Genomic DNA, 18,239 nt, shown 5'->3' on the forward strand with positions numbered 1-18,239 from the left:
CAAATTAAAAGGTTGATTGGCACTGTAGCAGAAAAATCACATATAATTTGTTATTTTGCAAATAATACAGGTGATTATCCTGCCCAGGATACATCCCAGCTCCAGAAGAAGACATACTGGTGATCTGTTGAACAACGGTTAACATGTGGTTGGCCTCTTTCCCTCCTCCCACCCCAAAGCTTCGCTACATTTGGGATTTTACTATGTGTGAGGATTACAGTGAAGTGGTTCACCCTGTGGGTCCTTGTATCTGTGCAGGCTTTTTTCGCGAGCATTCCATTGCCCTGTTCTCTCTCCATAAATATTTTGTTTCCCTCTACTTCAAGTATTTATTTACTCATTTAAAAAAAAAAAATGAAATGCTGTCTGTCTCAACTATCTCCTCTGGCAAATTATTCCGTACGCTTAACACTTTGCATAAAGAAATTTCTCCAAATCACTTCACTCTTAGTGACCATTTTAAATTGATGACCCCCGTCACTGATCCAACCAGAGGAATTAGCTTTGCCCTGTTCACCATTTTAAAATCCATCATAATTTAAAAAAAACCTCTATATTAAATTTCCTTGGCCTTCTCTGCTCCATTAGAAATGGCCGCAGTATCTTCAGTCTGTCCTGTTAACTATAGTTATTAATCCCTGGTATGATCTTAGTGGAATTACGCTGTACACTCTCTGTGGCTATAATGTACCGTAAACTGCACACAATTTTCTTAACTGTAGCATACTCAATGTAGCTGTAGTAGAATATTACAAAGATACTCAACACAAGTCTGTTTTGGAGAAAAGAATCGTTTATTATAAAGTACTCGATCGAGGGAGAGACAGCTTCTGCACGAGTTCAGTAACTCGGTGACCCAAACCAGCCATTCTCTCCGAACAATCGTCGGGTTACAGTTTTTATACAGTCAAAATACATACAAAATCCTGATGTTCCGCGCGGAGGCTTTCCATTTTCACCTACCTATTATGATTAATTGGTTAATACAATTATATTGACAGCAAGCTTCGTTACCACTCCTGTGCGTCTTTTATCTGATAAGTTACATGCCACATCATTCTCAGGTCTGCGAACTCTTCTCTTGGCCTAACTGCTTTCAAACAGTTGCGATGTTCTTCAATCATCTTTTGTTTCCCATAATCTCTTACCCCTGTGACCTAGCCTTGGAGTGTATTTTTCCCAACTGTCTGGTTTATACTGCGATAAGATGATCTATTTTCCTGAGGGTTCTAATTTTATCATTTTCCCTGTGTTCATAGCACGTATTTTTTTCTTTTTTCGCACAGCCTTGCTTTTGATTTTTAACTACTTAATTAGATCCCCTTTGATTAATTAGGTTCCCTCTACTTAAATTTTTTTTCTGCAATCCCCCGTTTGGTCAGATGGTATCCTAAATACCCACCCTGACCAATAATTTTCCTTTCCCTATCTTGATTCGTGTGTCTCTCACCCCGGTTTCATTGATCAGGCGATAGGAGTCATGAGTATCCCAATCTTATCAGGTACTCGTGCTGTCGTTGTGGTTGCTCCCCCTTGTGTGGCCCTAGCAAAAACTTCCTCGGTTCTTTGTTAATGGCCCTAGCCAAGGTTTTTATTCTGCGCCTCTTGTATCTGCCTGCACATTCTGCCAGGAGTATCAGTACCACTACCAACTGCACTATGACTAACACATGGGATATAATTCTAATTCAAGGGTGTATGTGCAAATTCAGTCCAAAGTTGTAGAACCGAGCATACCACGGTGGTTCAGCCAGTTCTGTGTCAGTGTCCTTTTGTAGTTAATCGATTTGTTCCTCTAAGACAACATATTTAAATTGTTGTTCAGACACACTCCTTTCCAGTGTCAACTGCTCTTCGCTCAACTTTGGTATCGTTTTTCCTTGTGGCTCCTCAAAACCTTTATACCCCGTTTTTATCGTATCTACCACCGTTCCGTTGACGGTTTCTTCCTCCAGCTCGGGGTATATGGTATATCCTTTTATGTTGATTTTGTGTTTAGGCTTTAGACAGAAGTTAGGGCGTCCGATGGGGCATGTTATTTCCCCTCCTACAGTCAGGTTAGCGGCTGTAGTGCTTAAGCACCACCGTCCGTCTCCTTGTGATGCTGCTGTGGTTTCATAGTCCACGCCCATGGTTGATGCTTCGGATGCATCCCTTCGTTTGGCCATATCCACAGTTGTCCTCGCCTTCCTGAAATGAGGGCATAACACAACTTGGTTATTCTTATAACAATCTATTATAGACACACCATTGGTCTTATTCCCATTTTTAATAACATACTGATGCAGCTTGTGGTACCTTACTCGTGTTTGGTTTCTTACTTCCCCTATGTTTGTAATCTTATATAGACCTTGTCCTTCAGTAAGATTATACTGTGGAATGTTTACTACGAACCCTATTATGTTCTGGTGGCCAGTGATGTAGCTATTCTCAGGGACCCATGCGTGGCTATTCCTTCGAATCTGACTGGCTTGGCTAGGATTTTTATCCAGCGTCCAAGTTTTAAAAACATAGTTATCCAGTCCGGGACCTCCCCATTCTGTATGGGTATGGAGCATGTTCCACTGAGGCGAGCATCCATGCTGCATACCCAGCACATACGGCGACCGCACTTGCCTTAGCGGTTCGGTTGTTCAATAGATTGATGGTCTTTGCATGATCTCTCAAGGTGTGGGCTACCTGCAGTATCTCCTGTTCGGCCCCATCCCCTAGTTGGGCTTGCAGCTCGTTGTTATCATCTCTTTCTAACAGCCCTTTTAGGGTACGAGTTAAAGTACTGACTTGCCTGTCTATGGCCTGAAGGTCTATTGTGTTGACTGTTGAGACCCTGGCTGTATAGCCCACACCTACCATTTCTAATATGCCCCTCTTTCTCCTCGTCCTTCGGGTCACCACAAATTTCATGGTGTTAGATTCTGGTTCTTTCAAGGCTTGTAGTGTCAGATTCTTAATTAGTGCCACTGTGCTGGGCCCACAGAAACTGGGGATAGTCATATCCGTCAGGTTTAGAAATACTGTAATCACCCGCTGTTGCACCCTGAAGTGGATTCTGTCTTTCGTTTGTTTCATCACTAACCCTCCCCCCGGAACTCCCCCGGTCATATCTGGGCATACCAGGGGTTCCGGTGGGGGGGGGGGGCAGTAGTAACAGGGGCTATGGTAGTTGGTGGGGCAGTGGTGATGGGTCTGCCTCTGGGAACAACCTCCCAGCACCACTTATCACTGGCCCCATTTGTGCATTTGGAGGGCGGGCATAACTTCTGCTCATCCTGACCTTGCTGAGGTACTCCTGAGAATTAAGTGAACTGTGGCGCGCACCTTATCTGCACCCCTTCCTTCCGGGTTCATTGTTTTTGTCTCTTTCCCCCCCCCCCCCCCAGGCTACATTACATACTGTGGTCTCATTTACCCAAATTGTCAACTTTGTATAGGCCCATCCCCCCCGGGTGTTTCAAGCCCTTTGTATACTGTTTTAGGTACATCAATCCGACGCTGCACTTTAAGTCTACTGTTGTTTCAATCATCACCATCAGCTTTCCGGCATCACAACCAATGTCACCCGAATCCGTGTAATACACGCCTTGCTGTTCCTCAGTCGGTTGTCCCTGTGTTATGGTAGCTTCTCCCAGGCTGGTGAGGATTGAAGCGACTGTCAGGATCTTTGCAACGAACCACATTTTTCCTGTTGAGAGATTACAGCCTGGCGTCCCAGGGTTCAATTAGATTCTTATCATTGCTATTTCAACCGGATTGTTTGCGCCGTTTCTCCGGATGTGTGCCCTTTCCCAGATCCATTTTATTATGCACATGTATCACCACTGATTACCACCTCATATGATCCGCTCCACCTTGGTGCGAATCCTGGTTATTTGCCACTTCCTTAACCATTACCTTAGCCCCCACCTTGGGGATTATAACTGAGGTATTTGTCCCATCGTCTTTGTCCTCCTCTCTCTGTCTTTCTCGGACCTTCTGTCGCATACCTTTCAACTGCTCACTCAATTCCATCACATACTTCCTGATTCTATCTCGTAATGGTCCCAATTCTGCCCCTCCTGTAACTATCCCCTCGGGTAACTGCGCGTCTGATCATTAATTCATACGGGGTTAATCCTGTTGTCTGGTTTGGGGTGACGCGCAACCTCATTAATATTGTCGGTAGGAGTTCTGGCCAGGATTGTCTGGTTTCCTGTATTCAAAAACAAGTGATAGTTTATGAACTATCTTAACATACAAGTGCTCGTAATTCAAATTCTCGCAAATCATTTCCAAGGCTACTTCCATCTTTCATCAGAGAAAATGGCATTTTTAGATTGTTTCCAAACTTTTTAGTTTTATTTTTTTAAGAGATCAGATTTTAGAAATTTGCATACATTTGAACTGTAGATTGGCATCATTGGTTAGTACCCACATGTAACATTTTATTTAGCGAGTCCTTTTGATGAAAAACACTCTTTCAATAGATCTCTGTCAGATCAACACAAATAAAAATCTCAAGCACCAAAATAGTTTTAAAGAGGCTCAATTTTAAATGTATCTCAGCATTTTGTTGTGCCTTTTCTTAACCAGTGGTACTTGAAACCTTCATAACAAAATTAACTCTTTACTGTTCCCATCCTAATTGCTGCTCCCTTTTGTAGTATTTGTATTTATTTTTGAATTAAAAATGTAAAATATGGTAAGTTTTTTTAATATTGGAATTTTCATTTATGCTTATAGTTGAAATTTATTATGTCTAAATGATTCATAGATCACCGAATGCAAAGTACTTGTTTTATAATTATGTGCCGAACTTCTGTTTTAGAAGCTGAACATTAAAAAATCTCCAATCCAAGTAGGAATAGCATAAGTAGAAAATCTTTTGCTCTGTAACTTCAAGATATATCAAGGAGAATCCCCTGAAATATCTCAAAATCCCAATTCAAATACTGTATTACCAATCTTTTATTTAAATCTCTCTTATTCTACGCAAAGGAAAACGAGGGCGTATTCCCCCAGCCCGTAGCCTCGAGAAACCCACACAGGCTTTTTTAAAGGCATACACTCTCCTTTCTCCTTTCTTTATCTCATTCCTAGACTAAATTTATTGTCTTTCAATCCAATGTAATCAATGATTACGTGTTTTCTTTTGACAAGTAAGTGAACGCGTTGGAATTTAAAAAAAAACAAGATCACGTGCTTTTTTTTTTACTGTAATCCAATTAGAACGTCCAAATTTCTCGGTACCAGAGTTGAAGCTTCTGTGTCGGTTTTGTTTTCTCTTTTTTTTAAAAAATTAAAAACATTTTTTTTTAAGCAAGGCTGAAGGTTTTATCTTTTGTTAAACAAACCCATCCTTTGTGCAATTCATCGCTCTGTAAATCATAATCAAAATAAATCCGCACCTGCGTTTCTAACTTAAAATGTAATTCAATTCTAGGTTCACACTTTCTTAAAACTTCCCACGTCTAGGACAACACTACAGAGGGTTAAAAACTTTCAACTCTTTGTCTGAAAAAGTGGGTGGAGCTAAAACAAACAGATAGCTACACCATTTTTCTTTTGGGGAAAAAACAAGCTTTCAGACAAATGAAAAATTCATTAACTCCCACCAACTTTTCATTCAACAAAGCTTATTTTCTTTTCTTTTCCTGGTTCCCTTCTTTTTCTTCGTCAGTCTCTGTCCCAACCGTCCGGTGGGCGTCATTGTAGGCACTGACTTAATACCATTAATCCTGCTTTGGCTGTTTTCTTATTTTTCTGTTTCTCCCACCATCATCTCTGTTTGGCCGGTTCTATTTTAGGATCTCACCCGTCACTTAACATGGTCATTATTAATCGGTTTCACTGCATCAGATATCACCCATCCCTCTGCTTGGTTTCCCTTAAACCCAGAGTATACGGCCCCACCGATATTTTCCTATCGATTTAAACTGTATTCTTAGATATTGATTGTCCCTCCCTCGAGTCTACAATCCCATCGATACCTTATAATCTCACGTTTGGGCACGTCTACCCCTTCACCGGATTCTGTGAACTGTCTCCAAGCCTTTGGACACCTGTAATGTCCGGCTGGACTAACAATACTGATTGCCTCCCTAATCTGGTTCCTTAAACCTAGAATCTGCAACCACTACCGGTTTCTCACTTTGACTTTTATATAGTGACGGATATACAACACATTTAAATTACCCCCAAGTCTTTTGCACCATAACAGCCTTTTCACAAATTCAGGTACCCCGGGCAACAGACGCGTTTCTTAACAGCCTACATCGGATTATGAGTGGTAGTTTAAATATACTCACTCGTGATGCTTCTGTAAACGCCCAATTGTCGGTTTCCCGTAGGTACCGTGCTCGCAGCGCCAATTGATGTGGAGTATTACAAAGATACTCGACCCAAGTCTGTTTTGGAGAAAAGAATCGTTTATTATAAAGTACTCGATCGAGGGAGAGATGGCTTCTACACGAGTTCAGTAACTCGGTGACCCAAACCAGCCGTTTTCTCTGAACAATTGTCGGGTTACTGTTTTTATACAGTCAAAATACATACAAAATCATGAAGTTCCGCGCGGAGGCTTTCTACTTGTTTCCCTCCCTCATAACAAAATTTTCGCCTACCTACTTTGATTAATTAGTTAATACAATTATATTGACAGCAAGCTTTGTTACCTCCCCTGTGCGCCTTTTATCTGATAAGTTACGTGCCACATCATTCTCAGGTCTGCGAACTCTTCTCCTCTTGGCCTAACTGTTTTCAAACAGTTGAGATGTTCTTCAATCGTCTTTTGTTTCCCGTAATCTCTTACCACCCCATGTGACCTAGCCTTGGAGTGTATTTTTCCCAACTGTCTATACTGTGATAAGATGATCTATTTTCCTGAGGGTTCTAATTTTATCAATTTCCCTGTGTTCATAGCATGTATTTTTTTCTTTTATCGCACAGCCTTGCTTTTGATTTTTAACTTTACTTAATTAGGTCCCCTTTGATTAATTAGGTTCCCTCTAAAATTGTTTTTCCTACAGTAGCCTAACCATTATTTTGCACAAATTGATCATTACTTCTTTACTCTTGTACTTCATGCCTTTCTTTATAAAGCTCAATATGCTATTTTTTTATGGCTTTACCTGCTTGCATTTGCACTTTCATGAAATTATGTATTTGATCCCCTACATCTCTCTCTTTATGTACACTATTCTATGCTTTCCATTCAGTTTCTACGCCCATTCCTTGTTTTCCTTCCAAAATACATAATCTTGCACTTCTGTAGTTAAATTGCATCTGCCACAGGTCTGCCCATTCCACTAAACTGTATATCTCCTCCTGAAAGCTTTTACACTTCTCACTGTCTGCCAGCACCTAAACTTTGTGTTGTAAGCAAATATTGACATATGCCCCCTATGCCCAAGTCCATATAATCTATTTATGGATCTATAAAAGTAGATCAAGCACAGTGGTTACACAGTGGGATTCTTTTAATGCTAACCCTCTGAAATTGGACTGGGTAAAACAATGTTGTGCTTTTCAATAGGAAAGGTTAACTGGTTACAGCATTTAAAATAGTTGTTTCATTGTGCAAAGTTTGGTGTCTGGTTAATTAAACATCATGACTGGACTTAAATTACAGTCACTTATATATTTGTTTCAGAAGGTGCCTCCTCAGTATTGAAATTTTAATACATTGCTTTTTTTCTAACTAAAGATGCACAAATTCATGTTTATGTACTGTAATAGTTACAGAATTGTAGAACTCTTTTCAAGTGATGAGTGGATTATTGAGGGGTTTGTCCCATATGTCCATTTTTAAAGCAGAATAAGGAGCAGCCTGCATTTAAAAAAAAAACTCTTCATGGTTGTCATTTGAATTATTGACCTGTTTTTGTTAAAATATTCTAGATTGCTTTTTGACTTCTTGCCAGAAAGTAAGCCCTTAGTAACAAATTAATGAGTGGTTCTAAATTATCTGGTTGTTACTGGCATCAAGATTTTTAGTAACCACTGATATACCTTGGATCACTACTATTGTTTCAAGATCTAAATATTCTATTTTTTTTTCTTTGAGAAGGGTTGTAGTCTATTTGAAGCAGTTTTTATTTAAACAAAATCTTGAGGTATGTTTTCTTGAATTTGTTTATGATGAATATTTTTATACCAAATTCAAATATTGTAATGGATAAAGGTTTCTTAGTTACAGTTGTATATTTGGTTCTGATTATCCTTTATTCTCTCATTCAGATGGACCAGTCCCCTCAATCCTACATGCTTGCCAATCTGACACATCCACATTCTGAGCAGTTACTGCAGGGATTGAATCTTCTTCGGCAGCATCGTGAGCTCTGCGACATCATCCTCCGGGTTGGTGATGTCAAGATCCATGCACATAAGGTGGTGCTGGCCAGCATCAGCCCATACTTCAAAGCCATGTTTACTGGGAACCTATCGGAGAATGAAAACTCTGAAGTTGAATTTCAGTGTATCGATGAGGCTGCTTTGCAGGCTATTGTAGAATATGCCTACACAGGAACTATATTCATTTCACAAGATACAGTAGAATCTCTATTACCAGCTGCAAATTTGCTTCAAATCAAACTAGTACTAAAGGAATGTTGTACATTCCTTGAAAGCCAGCTTGATCCTGGCAACTGCATTGGCATTTCCCGGTTTGCTGAAACATATGGTTGCCATGACTTGTACCTTGCTGCCAACAAGTACATTTGTCAGAATTTTGAAGAGGTCTGTCAGACTGAGGAATTTTTTGAGCTAAATCACACCGAGTTAGATGAAATAATTTCAAATGACTGTCTGAATGTTGTGACTGAGGAGTCTGTTTTTTATGCATTGGAGTCATGGATTAAATATGATGTGCAAGAAAGACAAAAATATCTGGCACAGCTATTGCACTGTGTCCGATTGCCATTGCTAAGTGTGAAATTTCTGACAAGATTATACGAAGCAAATCAGCTAATTCGTGATGAACATACCTGCAAGCACCTTCTAAATGAAGCACTTAAGTATCATTTTATGCCAGAGCACAGATTTTCTCATCAGACTGAGTTATTGACACGGCCACGTTGTGCTCCCAAAGTACTTTGTGCTGTTGGTGGAAAAACTGGACTGTTTGCTACATTAGACAGGTAAGTCGTTCAAACAAGGTAGAATCCAAATTAACAACCATCACTTATTTTCATATTGATAATGAGGAAATTACAAGTGTGGAAAAAATCAACATCTCATTTTATCTGCACTTCATTTTATCTGCATGTAGTATTTTGGTGCATGTACACTTAAGGTAATGGATCATAGTGTTTTGTAATGGAAACATTCCACATTTTGTGCAGTATCTCCATCTGCTATGCCATTGGCTGAATGCAGTAGGGTATATTGCCATATAGTACAACTATATGCTTAGATACAGCCCTACAAAAAGCACATGCTCAAATGTACGCACTGTTTGCTATCCCTTCATTTTATTGTCTGCCATAAGGATATATGTTTTGATTCTAATATATTTGTCTTTTGTGCTATATTTGGTAACTCTCTAAATCTACTACAAACATAGCTCATAACTTTTCCTATGTTCAACACAAGTGAGAAGTACCTGTGAAATAAAAAGATGACTGACCAGACAGCCCAGCTCATTTTATTGCTCTTGGAAAGGTTGATCTGCTGAAAGCTTTTCCCCCAACACTTAGCAATATAAATTTTTAGAGTATGGCAGGGAGAATTCCTGCTCTCCCGACATTTTAAATCGAGGTAAGATGGATTTGAAAAGTGTCCCCTGAGCATTTTGTAAACCATGTTTGACACTGCATTTAATTTACAACTTCATTCAGTACAAGGCTACAATCTTTGGGGAGGTCTCTCTCTCTGCTTCGCTTCAGATTGAGGTCTGACTCTCGGAGTTTTACACTGCAAGATTAAAATTGGTGCAAAATAGAAATCGTGCTGCACTGGCTCTACACTTGTATCTTAAGTGTGGTGATGGATGTGTTGGACACCAAGGTGACCAGAAATATTGTAAGATGCTTCTATTTAAATGTATCTGTTTACTGAGAGACAGAGTTCTATTTTTCCACTCTGATCAGAAAACCAAGTTCTTCCTATTTGGATACACACGTGTTATAAATGGATGGTATAACCATGAGAATACATTTCCTTGTGAGGCTGAGAATTATTAGATTTAGTTGCTCATGAACTTTCTAGTCTATCTGACTTGTGGAGAAAATGTGCTTATGCCAGCAGCAGTATCACCTCCCAAATGTTGAAATTCATGTCTGCATTCATCCCCAATCAAATCTGATACTGAGTAAGGCATCAACTGCATTGTAGTTGTATGTAAGCATTTGCATGTGGCAGATATCTGGAATATTGTAATGTACCTGCTGGACTACCCTCTTCTACACCCCAACCTCATTGTTTTAAATTAAATTCTTCAACTCTTATTCTGTTACGCAGTTACACTGGTTTCAAATCCTTAAGGATTTATTATCTCAATAAAGGCTGGTTGATCTTATTAACCATTCTTAAGTAATTGGTCTTTGGTCCGAGGGTACCTTTGGCAAATGAACATGCTAAGAGCTATTGCTGTGCCCATCTCCAAAATGTAGGGGATTTTATTGTCTCCAGATTCTAAATGTACAATGAACATAACTTTAAAAAGCCTTTGATTGCATAAAGAGTGACAACTGCTTAGGAACTATTTTCAAAATCTGGTGATAGTTCTTCTAGGAGAGGAAGATATAGACTGTTTGTTTATCTATAAATTTTTTTTAATGATTTCCAAAAAGCAACGACAATGTTTTGAAATCTGGACATAATTATTTATTGGAAGATTCAAGATCAAACGTTCTGTATTTCTTTTGTAATTTTAAGTAGAATATTTAACCACATAGCCAAAACAGTAGGGCATAAATTGAAGACAGTCTTGCTCAAGCTAAGTAGTGTTTGGTCACTCAATGCTTTGAGTACCATGTCCAATCTGGTCACTCGGGAGGTAATCAAAGGTAGTCAGAAAGGAGCCCTGAGACCGATGCCTTGCAACAGGAACGAGTTGTGTGGAAAGACTGGAGAAACCTAGGCTGTTTAGCCTTGAAAGGAGATGACTGACAATTACTTCTTAAAATTTTAGTTATCTTCATTTAAAAATAAGTTTGGGTGGGCCAAACCCTTTCTAAATGTTACTGTTACCAACCTTAATTTGTATGAATCTCTTTGGGGGAGCAAGAAAGGGGAGGTTTATGCCTGCCAAGCGCCACAATTCCACAGGCCTATTTCAAAATAAGACCAGGCATTATTGAAGACTCAGTTGGACATTTGTGTTTCTGGATTAATGACCTAAGGGGCTAAATTGAATTTCTCATTTGTATCTATTTTTTGTGGTATTTAGAAAATGTCTGATAAGGTCATATAGAGCACTAAGTACAACTATCGGCTTGCGTGCCATGCAATGTTTTGTCATTTATTTGGGTGCGCGGCCCCTTTGTGGTTGCACGGCATATTCAAATTTTCGCGCATGTTGGTTATTCCAGTTGAAAAGCCGGCGAGCGGCCTGCGCGGGGTTCCAGACTGCTTAAAGGTGTAAGATTTTTAAATCTCTGACATTAAATTGACAGCGAGGCTGATTCTTTTAAAACAATTTGGAATAGTTTATTAAACACACACACATGCACATCGATCAGCAGTCCTCAGCTACAACAGATACAATGATACAATTTTTAAAAAGGTATACGTCACATCCCTCTGGCAAAGCACAAGGCTGCTCCTTTGTCCATAGAGAGAGGTCCTGCCTTTTGCCGTGTGCTTAAGAAAAGAGACCCAGCAATCTTTGCTTGGATTATTATACTCCTTCCTGCCATTGTTTCTCAGAAAGCCTCAGGATTGGGTATTTCCAAGACCATTCCTGATTGGCTTCTCCTAATACATGTGTCTGTCTGGAGGGCCGGTGCCATTCCTTGATTAGGTTAATGGCTTTCCAATAAACATCTTTTCTAGTTTGGTGAGTTTCAAAGTCATGCTAACATGAACTTGGGGGAAGTCATCCATTTTGTTTCTTTTAACACTACAGCCTTTCCATATAATCTATACTTTAACATATATATTTTATTTATATATATATATATATCATCATAGGCAGTCCCTCAGAATCGAGGAAGACTTGCTTTCACTCTTTATAAAATGAATCTTTAGATGGCTGAACAGTCCAATACGAGAACCACAGTCCCTGTCACAGGTGAGACAAATAGTCGTTGAGGGAAACGGTGGGTGGGACTGGATTGCCGCACGCTCTTTCTGTTGCCTGCACTTGATTTCTGCATGCTGTCGGCGTTGAGACTCGAGGTGCTCAGCGCCCTCTCCAATGCACTTCCTCCACTTAGGGCAGTCTTAGGCCAGGGACTCCCAAGTGTCCGTGGGGATGTCGCACTTTATCAGGGAGGCTTTGAGGGTGTCATTGTAGCATTTCCTCTGCCCACCTTTGGTCTTGTTTGCCGTGAAGGAGCTCCAAGTAGAGCACTTGCTTTGGGAGTCTCGTGTCTGGCATGAAAACTATGGCCTGTCCAGCGAAGTGTGGTCAGTGCTTCAATGCTGGGGATGTTAGCCTGGACGAGGACGTTAATGTTGGTGCGCCTGTCCTCCCAGGAGATTTGTAGGATCTTGCGGAGACATCGCTGATGATATTTCTCCAGCAACTTGAAGTGTCTGCTGTACATGGTCCATATCTCTGAGCCATACAGGTGGGCAGGTATTACTATAGCCCTGTAGACTATGAGCTTGATGGCTGTTTTGAGGGCCTGGTCTTCAAACACACTCTTCCTCAGGCGGCCGAAGGCTGCACTGACGCACTGGAGGCGGTGTTGGATATCGTCGTCGATGCCAGCCCTTGTTGATAGGAGGCTCCCGAGATATGGGAAGTGGTCCACGGTGTCCAGGGCCATGCCATGGATCTTGACGACTGGGGGTGAGGGGAAGGAGTGCTGTGCAGTGAGGACAGGCTGGTGGAGGACCTTTGTCTTACGGATGTTTAGCGTAAGGCCCGTTCTTTTGTACGCCTCGGTAAATACATCGACTACGTCCAGGAATTCAGCCTCCGTATGTGCGCAGATGCAGGTGTCATCTGCTTACTGTAGCTCGACGACGGAGGTTGGGGTGGTCTTGGACCTGGCCTGGAGAAGGTTGGGACAATGACTCAGCCCTGTTTAACCCCGGTCCGGACGTGGATTGGGTCTGTGATGGATCCGTTGGTAAGGATCACGGCCTGCATGTCGTCGTGGAGCAGGCCATGATCCTTGCCAACGGATCCATATATCATAAATATTGTGATAGTTCTGTTGTTTGTTTCTGAGAGGTGGATGAGTACTGTATAATAGAGAGAAAAGTGGATGGCCTGTCTTGGTCCCCACCTCGCAAGGTGGATGCCACATGTAGGGGAGTTACTATAGTCCAGCGGAAACCTTTCACTTCCCGTATCTTCAGCGCGCCGTTGCTTGAAGCACATTGATGATGTTCGTAAGTCATGCTGCAGCTCACTTCTCCATCTTCCCTCTGCTTCGGTCGTGGCCAGTGTCGTCCCGACAATCATAAGGATCTGTATCATGGTCTGTGGGAAACATAGAAAATAGATGCAGGAGTAGGCCATTCGGCCCTTCTAGCCTGCACCGCCATTCAATGAGTTCATGGCTAAACATGCAACTTCAGTACCCCATTCCTTGATCCCCCTAGTAGTAAGGACTAAATTTAACTCCTTTTTGAATATATTTAATGAATTGGCCTCAACAACTTTCTGAGGTAGAGAATTCCACAGGTTCACCACTCTCTGGGTGAAGAAGTTTTTCCTCATCTCGGTCCTAAATGGCTTACCCCTTATCCTTAGACTGTGACCCCTGGTTCTGGACTTCCCCAACATTGGGAACATTCTTTCTGCATCTAACCTGTCTAAACCATCAGAATTTTAAACATTTCTATGAGGTCCCCTCTCATTCTTCTGAATTCCAGTGAATACAAGCCCAGTTGATCCAGTCTTTCTTGATATGTCAGTCCCGCCATCCCGGGAATCAGTCTGGTGAACCTTCGCTGCACTCCCTCAATAGCAAGAATGTCCTTCCTCAGGTTAGGAGACCAAAACTGTACACAATACTCCAGGTGTGGCCTCACCAAGGATCTGTACAACTGTAGCAACACCTCCCTGCCCCTGTACTCAAATCCTCTCGCTATGAAGGCCAACATGCCACTTGCTTTCTTAACCGCCTGCTGTACCTGCATGCCAACCTTCAATGACTGATGTACCATGACAAGATCAGTGTAGTGTTTACTCTTTGGCAGTTTTTAACTGTTTTGCCACTGCTTCGTTTTCACTCCCTGGAGGGTCATAGATGACATTTTAATAGCAAAAACTGAGTGAGCATCTGATATTTCTATCACTCTCGCATTATCTCTTAATCCCATCCAAACACAGTCCCGATTGTAATCTATCACCACGCCATACTGATCTAACACATCAGTCCCTACAATTCCCCTTCTGTGGTCATCAGCATCGAAGCTGGGACCTTACAGGTGAGGCCTCCCAACTGAAGTTCAGTGGCCTTCCCTGCTTACGCGGTGGTTGTATCATCATTAAACCCTTTAAGGGTCATATAATCCTTGCCCGCTGCTGCATAGCATTCAGGGTATGGGGTGTGGATGATGGTAACGGCTGAGCCAGCATCGATAAGCATAATCTGCTGCAAGCCGCATTTTTAAGACAACAAGGACTACTACCATCACGTCGGAACCCCACTTCCGACCAATCTTTGGGGGTCGAACGTCGTCATAGGGTGGATCATTGAAGGGGTCTCTAATGAGCACAATCGCCAATGCACATACACTGGTAAATTATTTTGCAGCCCCCCCGCGCACCCCCCCCCCCCCCAGCTCCCCATGGCAATTTGGGTTTGTGTTTGTATGAGAGTTATCAATTGGTCCAATCGTTGATCCATCCCAGAGGGCTTGGATTCGTCCCTCGGGAGGTATCTAGGTGTTGCATTGTGGTCCGGTGTCTGTCGGAGTCTGCTGCAGTCTTTTGCTAGGCCTACCTTCTTACCCCAGTAAGGGACAGTGCTTTAATTGTAACACCTAGATCCCTCCACCGTTGACACTGGTTTATTTGTGGTGGGTGGTGACTGCACCTTTTTAACTGGTCTTTTATCACCTCCCAGGCTATTTGAGCACTGGTCTTTATATCTGTCCAGTGATTGGGCCTCATGGCTATACCCAAGGTGGTTTTATCTAAAGAGTGGAGTTGGGTCAGGAACATCAATTTAAATTGTTCCTGATTCTTTCCCACTGCAGCATTTGAGGGTGCCTGGTTCTGGGTACATTCATAGATATCGTACAAGCAATTACTGAAGGCTCCAGGAGTCTCTTCTGGGCATTGCTTGGTCTGATTAAGCAGAGCCACTAAGTTTAAGTTTTGGATCCCTAAATGGTTTAGGATCTCGGTCATGAGTGCATCGGCTTCTGAGCCAGGCTTGGAGGACTGCTTCTGGCAGATTATCTTTTAGGGAAGTGGAACAGGCCAAGAAGACGACTCGTGTTAAGTCTCTTTCTTCTAACTCGGGATGATTTCTGAAATTTTCCCATCTCCTGTTAACTCCCAGTGGGTCGTCCCCATCATTAATGGGCCCTAACTCGTGACTACCCACCGTAGCGTCAGCGCCAGATATGGGCCAAGAGTCGATATGGTTACTGGTGATATGACCATGCCCATTACGTCGTAAAGAAGTGGTTACTACTGCTACGTGTCTCCAAGGTATCCCATCCTTCACCACCCTCCTGAGGATTATACTGACTGCCTTCCTCTTCCCAATCTGTCTCCCACTTGGCCCCTTCTGTTGTCTCTGTTTATGACTTCCCGTGTTACTGCGGATACCAGGGCCTGCTGCTCCCCTAACTTACTTTTTAGCTTTCCTAGTTGTAATTGGCACCGGGAATGGTCTGCTTCCCTATGTGGCTTCTTAATTACTTCCCTTAATGCGCTCCTAGCATCTTCTACCTCTTGTCGGAGTCCGAAGTTTTCCAGTTTATATTTTTTTAACTCTCTAAGCTGTAGCAACGAAGCTGCCTGTTCGGCCCCTCTTTCTCATTGCCTAATATTGTGGTTTAATCAAATCAATTTCTTGTCTCAAATGCTGTATGTCTCCCTCCTTTAACTGCCAAATAAGTTGAAGGCTTTCTTCCTTCTGTTCTTTTATATTTGGAATCTCTTTTTCATTTAGTCGAACCTCTTGCGATTCTTTTAAATCTTGACACTCTTTTCCTTTGGTCTTTTAAATCTTGTATCACTTTCTTTTAAATTTTGATTCTCTTGCATCTGCCTCATTAATTTCTCATCTCTGTGCACAGAATGCCAAGAGACCGTTTACCTGTTTTGGCCTCAGCTCTCCTTGATTTACTTTTTCCATGATAAATGCCACGTGTTCCCCAAAGGACCCTTACGGAAGTTCGCTGCCTATTCCCTTTAACTCTTTTATGTTCTTTATAGTGTTAGTGAAAATAAATTCACATAGACTCTGGTAAGGTAAGAGAGACAACTTTATTGCTAACAGAGCTCTGGGAGAAGAGTTGAGGTCCTGTGACCTGCGAAGCACCTTCTCCCCGAGTGCCTGGTGCCGCGGAGTTATAAGTAGTTTACTGAGGGCGGAATACAATCATTTAAATTAATTTACATACAACCAATCAATCCATATGGCAACGCAATTCATTTACATACAACCAATCAATCCATATGGCAACGCAATTCATTTACATACGACCAATCATATTGTTGCACAACTTTTTAGTCCTAGTGAAACCTGATAGCATGACATGAGTTTGGGGACCCTGGGGACTCGTCTGGGTTAGTTATTCTGTTGCAAAGCTTTCTATGAAACAGTGGCCTGCACCTGGCCATGAGTCACTTGTTGCTGCAGAGTTCATATCAGGGACAGCAGATATGCTTCTTGGTACAAAGTTCATTTAGTGGCAAGGCAGACAGTTGGCTTACCCCTTCATGCTTTGTCCGAAAATCAACTCCAACAATAGATACCTTTTCATATACTTTATCCTCATAGACTGCCTTTATATCTTTTGCTGGCTTTCTGTACATGACCGATCCCTTCATCCTGTGTTTTATGAATTTAACTACTGGTGGGTCCCCACATTAAACAGTTCCAGCCATCGAGATGACTGCTCCTTATGACGCAACTTCTCCTGATTTGTTTAAAAGTTTATAGTTTACACTTCGCAACACCGGTTAGAATCGCAACTCCCGAGATTTCCAATTGTTCAAAAGAATGATCAAAAGCTGTCTCGCCAGATCCTGGACGAGCCCCCAATTTTGTAGGATTTCTAAATCTTTGGCATTAATTTGACAGCAAGACCGATTCTTTTCTTTTAAAACAATTTGGAATAGTTTATTAAACACACACGCATGCACATCTATCAGCAGTCCTCAACTATCCTACAGATTTACTTAGTTACAACAGATACAATGTTACAATAAAAAAAGGTATAGGATTAAACTTTCCTTTCATTTTCGGCGGGTTCTCGGCGGTACAGCTGTTTTTCCGCCCGGCGAAAGTTTCCCCTTTTGTTTTTCAATGTTTTCACCCAAATCTGAAAACGCCCGCCGGGGCCAAACCGCTGACGTGCACCACCGAGAAAATCACCAGGGCGTAAGTTTTGTCTCAATGGAAGCCCGTCCAGATCGCCGAGGGAACCACCCTGTAAAAGTTGCTTAAACAGGGCAGTAGGTGAGTACAATGCAAAGAAAGATAAGTTAAAGGTTCGTTCTTTATTTTTTTTAAACGGCGATTAATGTTTCTGAAATTTTTTTAAGTTTTCCCTCTCCCTATGCCCAACTGCAGCCTCGGACTAAATTTTTTAAAAAACATCTGTTTTGTTTAGTTTCCTCTTAACCGCCGAGAATAATGGTGCAAGACCCATTTTCTCACTGGGTGATTAGTTTTAACTTAAAAGTGGAAATTTTCGCCAGGGTTACTTACCAAACATTAGCGTTTTTTCTGGGTGGGCAATCGGGCATTGAGGGGCTCTCTGGAAAGTCTAGCCCCATAAAAAGGTATACGTCACTTCCCTCTGGCAAAGCACACGGCCTGCTCCTTTGTCCATAGAGAGAGGTCCTGCCTTTTGCCGTGTGCTTAAGAAAAGAGAGACCCAGCAATCTTTGCTTGGATTATTATACTCCTTACGGCCATTATTTCTCAGAAAGCCTCCAGATTGGGTATCATTTC

General features: G+C 41.7%; 1 protein-coding gene and 1 long non-coding RNA gene across 4 annotated transcripts in view; one reads left to right on the plus strand and one right to left on the minus strand.

The window, feature by feature from the left end:
• The window catches only part of LOC139263396 (kelch-like protein 28), a 48,395-nt gene that overhangs the window by 7,720 nt on the left and 22,436 nt on the right, over positions 1-18,239 (plus strand). Inside the window, exon 2 of the mRNA XM_070879431.1 lies at positions 8,215-9,113. Within this exon, the coding sequence (XP_070735532.1) occupies positions 8,215-9,113 (899 nt within the window). The remainder of the gene's footprint in view (positions 1-8,214; positions 9,114-18,239) is intronic.
• LOC139263399 (uncharacterized) lies at positions 776-18,137 on the minus strand. 3 transcript variants are annotated; one of them, XR_011593137.1, is made up of 3 exons: positions 17,994-18,137; positions 6,285-6,383; positions 776-2,190 (listed from the first exon to the last, which is right to left on the minus strand). It is a non-coding gene; the product is annotated as an uncharacterized lncRNA (long non-coding RNA). The 3 variants fall into 3 exon arrangements; XR_011593135.1 differs by lacking the exon at positions 776-2,190 and adding an exon at positions 3,528-3,682; XR_011593136.1 differs by lacking the exon at positions 776-2,190 and adding an exon at positions 3,528-3,700.

Source organism: Pristiophorus japonicus, chromosome 4 (genome assembly GCF_044704955.1).
Source record: "Pristiophorus japonicus isolate sPriJap1 chromosome 4, sPriJap1.hap1, whole genome shotgun sequence".
Lineage (NCBI taxonomy): Eukaryota > Metazoa > Chordata > Chondrichthyes > Pristiophoridae > Pristiophorus > Pristiophorus japonicus.